This window comes from Carlito syrichta, unplaced genomic scaffold (genome assembly GCF_000164805.1).
Source record: "Carlito syrichta isolate Samal-C Ts95f unplaced genomic scaffold, Tarsius_syrichta-2.0.1 Scaffold304591, whole genome shotgun sequence".
Lineage (NCBI taxonomy): Eukaryota > Metazoa > Chordata > Mammalia > Primates > Tarsiidae > Carlito > Carlito syrichta.
Genome location: NW_007248687.1, coordinates 25,005 through 32,441, shown reverse-complemented (window position 1 = coordinate 32,441; position 7,437 = coordinate 25,005). Strand labels below are relative to the sequence as shown.

At 42.8% G+C, this 7,437-nt stretch overlaps 1 protein-coding gene across 2 annotated transcripts in view; it reads right to left on the bottom strand.

Annotated features, from left to right (window-relative positions):
- Nucleotides 1–7,437, bottom strand: part of GSR (glutathione-disulfide reductase) — a 42,831-nt gene that overhangs the window by 33,827 nt on the left and 1,567 nt on the right. For both annotated transcript variants that reach the window (XM_021713511.1, XM_008060306.2), the window contains exons 2-3: nt 2,893–2,981; nt 1,330–1,399 (exon numbers count right to left, since the gene is read on the bottom strand). In XM_021713511.1, the coding sequence (XP_021569186.1) occupies nt 1,330–1,399; nt 2,893–2,978 (156 nt within the window). In that variant the 5' untranslated portion in view covers nt 2,979–2,981. The remainder of the gene's footprint in view (nt 1–1,329; nt 1,400–2,892; nt 2,982–7,437) is intronic.

The window sequence follows — 7,437 nt, the reverse complement described above, 5'->3', positions numbered from 1 at the left end:
GGAGCCCATCAGGTCGAGGCTGCAGTGGCTGGGAGCGGCCACTGCACTCCAGTCTGGGCGACAGAGTGAGACTCCAACACAAAAAAATATAAAAATATAAAAACAATAAAATGTCTTATAGTTAGTGCATAGGGGTTGTAGGCCCTTCAATATTTTTCCCCCGAATTGAGGATTAAGGTCAGAAAAGATGGCCCTCCAAAAAATAAATCTAATGAGTAAGAATCAATATAAAAGCATATGAGGTTAGCCAACAAAGAAAGTAACTCACCATACAAACTGGTTTATAAATATGCTGTTACTGAGATTATGGTGGCCCAAATGTCATCAAGAATCTACAGATCTAAATCTAATCTAAGAAATCTTAGAAACTACAAAGTGAGACTGCAAAGACAGATGAAAGGTGGTAGAAATATACTGTCAAGAAAAAGGAGAGGCCGGAGCAGTGGCTCACACCTATAATCCCATCGCTTTGGGAAGCTAAGTCAAAGGGATTGCCTGAGCCCAGGAGTTCAACACCAGCCTAGAGAAAATAGTGAGATTGTGTCTCTACAAAAATAAAAAAATTAGCCATGGCAATAAGTGCCTGTAGTCCCAGCTACTCAGGAGGTTGAAGTAGAAGCATTGCCTGACCCCAGAAAAGTGAGGCTGTCATGAACCATGATCATGCCACTGCGTTCCAGCCTGGGTGACAGAGTTGAGATCTCAACTCAAAAAAAGAAAAAGGAGATTTAAATGATAAACAGTTTGTCAATGTCACCCACTTGGTCCCAGGTGGATGAGGTAAGATATCTAAGCATGCAGGGACAAAATGGAAAATGCCTCAGGATAGCTAAGGACAAAATATATTTCCTGGGGCAAACACACCTTCACTCAGTTTTCTGGATTAGATGGCATTCACAAAAACAACCTTCCAAATCATAATTTGGTCTCCCGAGAACATCTAGCCACCAAGGAAGAGGCTGTTCCAGGCAAATGAGTACAGGTTTTCAGTCGGATAGTGCTCCTGATTTTAATTAGGACTGGCATACTGGAGCCTAAATCAGTTTTTCATGAGTGTGACTTCTGAATCTAAATGGAGAGCCAGGCCTACTCAAGACACAGCCATCAGGTGAAGCTTGCACTGTCAACTCTGGCACGTATATCTTTTTCTCTCAGAAAAGAGACCGGCTGACTGGGTCAAAGGCTAAGTCAACTTCATAATCGTTCACCACAAACAAAAGAACCGGGACACTAAGGGATATATCCAAAGGTTGTTAAGTCTGGTCAGACTTGGTTGCTGACTCCAGTCAAAATCAGTTCCTTCTTAAAGATAAAACACAGCATACACACCTTGGTTAGATTGTTCTGGTAGATGGTGTTCAGGCGGCTCACATAGGCATCCCGCTTTTCCTTAATAACACTGCAATGAAACCTGAGTCAGTTCTCCAAAAATGATTTTCTTCTTTCAGTCAGTAACTAGGGTATCTGTCCCTGAACACCCCTGAGCAGAGAACCACAGGCTGTTAATGAGAACCTCAGTGAGTGAGGATCTCTGGAGACAGTCATCCCTGCCCCGTGCCCATCTGCTTTCTGACCTGGTAAGAACCCTTCCTTCCACTCAGTGGAGAATGCTCAGCTGGCATCCTCTCTCTGCACAGGAGACAAGGAGAGATGCTTTGATACAGTGCCTAGGACGTGGTGGCCACTTAAAAAATATTTGCTGAATAAATGAATTTGCCAAAATTTTTTGAAAATTTGATGGTTCCAAAAGATATATGGCAGTTCTTAAAAAGTTAAACATAGAGGCCGGGCATAATGGCTCACACCTATAAACCCAGCACTTGCAGAGGCTGAGGCAGGAGGATCACCTGAGCCCAGGAACTCAAGGCTGTGTTGAGCTGTGGTTGTGCCACTGCACTCCAGCCTGGGTGACAGAGCAAGACCCTGACTCAAAAGCTCCCCCAAAACAGAACTGCCACATAATCCAACAATTCCACTTCTAGGTATAGATCCAAAAAAATTGGAAGCAGAGAATTGAAAAGATACCTCAAGTATACCAATGTTCACAGAAGCACTGTTCACAATAACCAGAAGGTGAAAACAACCTACAAGTTCACTAATGCATGAATGGATATTAAACAAAATGTGGTCTATTCAGACGATAGAGTATTGTTCTGCCTTGAAAAGGAATGAAATTCTGATACTTGCTACCACATAGGTGAAACTTAAAAACATTATGTTATGTGAAATAAGCCAGAAATAAAGGAGCAGATATTTTGACTCTATTTTATGAAATACCTAGAATAGGCAAATGTATAGAGACAAAAAGTGGAACAGAGTACCCAGGAGAGAGGAGAATGGGGAGTTATTGTTTAATGGTTAGAGTATCTGTTTGAGATGGCAGAAAAGTTCTGGAAATGGATAGTTGTGATAGTTGAATAACAATGTAAATGTACTTAATACCACTAAACTGTACATTTAAAAACGGTTAAATTGGGCCAGGTGCAGTGGCTCACACCTGTAATCCCAGCATTTTAAGAGGCGAGAGGACTGCCCGAGCCCAGGAGTTCAAGACCAGCCTGGGCAACATAGCAAGACCTCATCTCTACAATAAATTTAAAAAATTAGCCGGGTATGGTGGCGGGTACCTGTAGTCTCAGTTATTTAGAAGGCTGAGACGGAAGGATTGCCTAAGCCCAAAAGGTCAAGGTTGGGGTATCTATGAGCCTGCCACTGCACTCCAGCCTGGGCAACAGAGTGAGAGTACAACTTAAAAAAGTAAAACGGTAAATTTTCTGTTACATATATTTTACCAAAATACCTCTCCCATTCCTCAAAAAGTTTATGGCTCACTTAGTTATGAGAGAAAAGTATCTACATTTGTAAACTGAACCTCAGAGCATTGACACTTACCGCCAATTAAATTTACCCTCACAACTTTGAAAGCCATAATCCACATGGTCGTGCATGAATTCAGAGTGGACGGCTGTGTTCCACATCACCTGTAAAAAAGGACCCAAAACAGTAATGCATGAGTCCGGAGGGAAGACAGGAATCATAAATGAATGGTAACTATGTAATAACATATAAAAAGACTGAACTTTAAATTAAAAACAAATCTAAACATTTTAAAAAGGAAAGATCAGAAATATGACCAGGTGGTTTTGATAGTGAGGCTTTCTGCAATATTGGGGAAAATTATTTCTACTGTTAAATTACCTAGTTTATAAACACTATAAAAACAGAATATATGTTCGGCATGATGGTTCACACCTGTAATCCCAGCACTTTGGGAGGCGGAGAAGAGAGAATTGTCTGAGTCCAGGGGTTCAAGACCAGCCTGGGCAACTTGGTAAGACTTCGTCTCTACAATAAATCAAAAAATTAGTTGGGCATGGTGGTGCACACCTGTAGTTCCAGCTACGTGAAAGGCTGAGGCAGAAGTATCACAAGCCCATCAGGTCGAGGCTGCGGCGGCTGTGAGCATGCCACTGCACTCCCAGCCTGGGCAACAGAGTGAGACTCCGACTTAAAAAACAAAAACAAAGATTACAGATTCCATAGTCCTTCCTTTAAAACTCATCACTGCTTACATTGACTTTTTTTAAAGTTTTACTTTTCTTTAAGCCCTGCCCTTTTTGATTTGGTTTCAGAAAACTTTACAGGAAGGTGATTCAGAAAAAACCATTACATAAAGTTGAGAACTGAAATTTTTAAGAGGATGAATTCCTATTATGTATTCAGTACCTAACTATGAACATGCCCTTATAAGGATGTATGTCACTAGAAGTTGGAACTCAAAGGTTCAATACGCCCCTTGTGGAACGTAGGCTATACTTAGATGCTAACAGATCATTACAATGATGAAATTCACAGGCCGGGCTCGGTGGCTCAGCCTGTAATCCCAGCGCTTTGGGAGGCCAAGGTGAGTGCACTGCCTGAGCCTGCGGGTTCGAGACCCACCTGGGCAACTTGGCGAGACCTCATCTCTACAATAAATCAAAAAACTAGCCAGGTGTGGTAGCGTGCGCCTGTATTTCTAGCTTCTTGGAAAGATGAGGCGGAAGGATCGCCAGAGCCCAGCAGGTCGAGGCTGCGGTGGCCAGGAGCGGCCACTGCACTCCAGTCTGGGTGACAGAGTGAGACTCCAACTCAAAAAAAAAAGGAAATTCACATCAGCGACTGGAAGTCCAGATAAAAAACTCTCATTTTTCTGTCAGATAAGCTTTAGATCCATTTTTGACAAGCCCTAGATGCCTTCTTTGTACCTTTCTCTCTTTATGCCTAAAGATGAATATATTGATGACCCCACTAGATTTTTTAAAAATCTAGGTGAAATTCATGTAACACAGAATTAACATTTTGTCTGCTCGATTTCTTATCTTAAACACTACATGATTTATCAATACTACAAGTAAATTATGCTTAATAAACATCATTTCAATGCTTATCACCATGAGGTACATATTTATTTACTTCCAATTCACGTTACATGTGATCCTACAACATCAACCACCCCCTGGAGAGGACAGCTCTATATGACCTCTGGGCAGTGAGGCTCAGACCTAATCAGGGTGGAAGGGGCCAGGCAGGTTCATCCTTCTGATTCCTTCTCTATTTCTGTCTCACTCTACCTATCTTCTGGCAAGGGGAGTAACTGTGGGCTTTGATCTGTTCTACAAAATAAGAGGCAATTACCACCTGATCCTCAAGAGTGCAAAGCACTCTGAAATCAGTAGAACCCTATAACATATATAACATCAGTAGAACCCTATAATATATAATATATATATCAATGTGTACCACATGTGATCAGAAGGAATAAAACATAACATATGGGAACAAAATATTACAAATTCAAATTACTGTGCAGTATTAGGACAGTGTTTTTTTTTATTAATGAGGTAGCACCAATCAACACTGAATTGACTACCATAGTTTGAATTACATAAAGCCACCTTATAATTAATTTACATAATTCATATAGCCATAATTGTGTGACTCTAAGTAGAACAGATTCCAAAAAGTAGGACTAAAAGGAAATAATTGAGGGAAAATGCCCAAAGAAAAAAGGAAATTTTCCTAAGACAGAAAGAAAAATGTCTATCTATTCTAGGGAACAGATTTCAGAAAATCTTTCTGAAATTAAACTCAGGTGTGCATCGCTGATGGGATTAGAATATTTGCTTATGGCTGGGCTCAGTGGCTCAGCCTGTAATCCCATGCTTTGGGAGGCCGAGGTGAGTGAATTGCCTGATCCCGCGGGTTCGAGACCCACCTGGGCAACTTGGCGAGACCTCATCTCTACAATAAATCAAAAAAAATTAGTCGGGTATGGTAGCGCGTGCCTGTAGTTCCAGCTACTTGGAAGGCTCAGGTGGAAGGATCGCTGGAGCCCAGCAGGTCAAGGCTGCGGTGGCCAGAAGTGGCCACTCCACTCCAGTCTGGGCGACTGAGACTCCAACTCAAAAAAAAAAAAAAAGGAATATTTACTTAATATCATTAATATCAAAAAAGACGACAATTTAAAATGGAATGTCAGCTGGGCTCGGTGGCTCAGCCTGTAATCCCGCGCCTTTGGGAGGCTGAGGTGAGTGGATTGCCTGAGCCCGCAGGTTCGAGATATGCCTGGGCAGTGAGACCTCATTTCTACAATAAATCAAAAAAATCAGCCGGGTGTGGTAGCACGTGCTTGTAATTCTGGCTACTTGGAAGGCTGAGGTGGAAGGATTGCGGGAGCCCAGCAGGTCAAGGCTGCGGTGGCCGGGAGCAGCCACTGCACTCCAGTCTGGGTGACAGATTGAGACTCCAACTCAAAAAAAAAAAGGAATGTCAGTAACAAAAGGTTGTAAGCTTGGATTACAAAATGTTTTGAAAGTACATTCAAAGGAACAGTAAACTGGGTGCGGTGGCTCATGCCTGTAAACCTAGCAGTTTGGGAGGCTGAGGTGAAAGGATTGCTTGAGTCCAGGAATACAAGACCAGTCTGGGCAACATACCAAGACCTGACCTGTCTCTACAGAAAAAAATTAGCTGGGTGTAGTGATACACATGTGTAGTCCCAGCTACTCAGGAGGTTGAGGTGAAAGGATCACCTGAACTCAGGAGGTTGAAGCTGTAGTGAGCCATGATGCAGTGAGCACTTCAGCCTGGGTGACAGAGTAATAGCTCAACTCTAACTCTCTCGTGCACACACGGAAGAGTAAAATTTTGCAGCTGTATACATCTTTGGAAATAAGAACTACTGTTTTTTCCTTTTTGTCTATGATAAAAAAACAAATTCATTCAATGTGACCCACATCACAGATATTAAAACCAAAAAATCAAGGCTGGGTGCGGTGGCTCATGCCCATAAGCCCAGCACTTTGGGAGGCCGAGGTGAGAAAATTGCCTGAGCCACGGGTTCAAGACCAGCCTGGGCAACTTGGTGAGACTGCTCTCTACAACAAATCAAGAAAAATTAGCCGGGTATGATGGCATATGCCTGTAGTTCCAGCTACTTGGAAGGCTAAAGCAGAAGAATTCCCTGAGCCCGGCAGGTCGAGGCTGCGGCGGCCATGAGCGCGCTGCTGCACTCCAGCCTGGGCAACAGAGTGAGACTCTAACTTAAAAAAAAAAAAAAAAACCTCAGAAATCACTAAGTAATAAAGAGAATTCATGAGGCTATAGAAGTTACTTAATGAAAAAACCAAATATGATTCCATTCAATAACTGGTCCACTAGCTAGATTTCTCTATTGAGAAAAAGCTATCCTGTCATGACCAGTCTAAATTACTAGACCCAGATATAATCTCACTGACTCTAAACCAATAAATCAATGTATCATTTTATTAAACAATTCTCTTGTAAAGCTGGGCGCGGTATAATCCCAGCACTTTGGAAGACTGAGGTGGGAAGATTACTTGAGCCTAGGAGTTCCAGACCAGCCTAGGCAACAAAGCAAGACCTTGTCTCTACAAAAAGAAAAATTAGCCTCTACAAAAAGAAAAATTAGCCAGGCATAGTGGCAGTCCCAGCTACTTGCTTGGGAGGCTGAGGCAGGAGGATTGCTTGAGTCCAGGAGTTCAAGGCTACAGCAATCTCTGACTGTGCCACTGTGCTCCAACCTGGGTGAGAGTAAAACTCTGCTTAAAAATAATAATAATTCCAGCCGGGCTTGGTGGCTCAGCCTGTAATCCCGCGCCTTTGGGAGGCTGAGGTGAGCAGACTGCCTGATCCCGCGGGTTCGAGACCCGCCTGGGCAGGCGAGACCTCATCTCTACAATAAATCAAAAAATTAGCCGGGCGTGGTAACGCGCGCCTGTAGTTCCAGCTATGGAAGGCTGAGGCGGAAGAATCACCGGAGCCCAGCAGGTCGAGGCTGCGGTGGCCGGGAGTGGCCACTGCACTCCAGTCTGGGCGACAGAGTGAGACTCCAACTCAAGAAAAAAAAAAAAAAAAAATATATATATATATTCT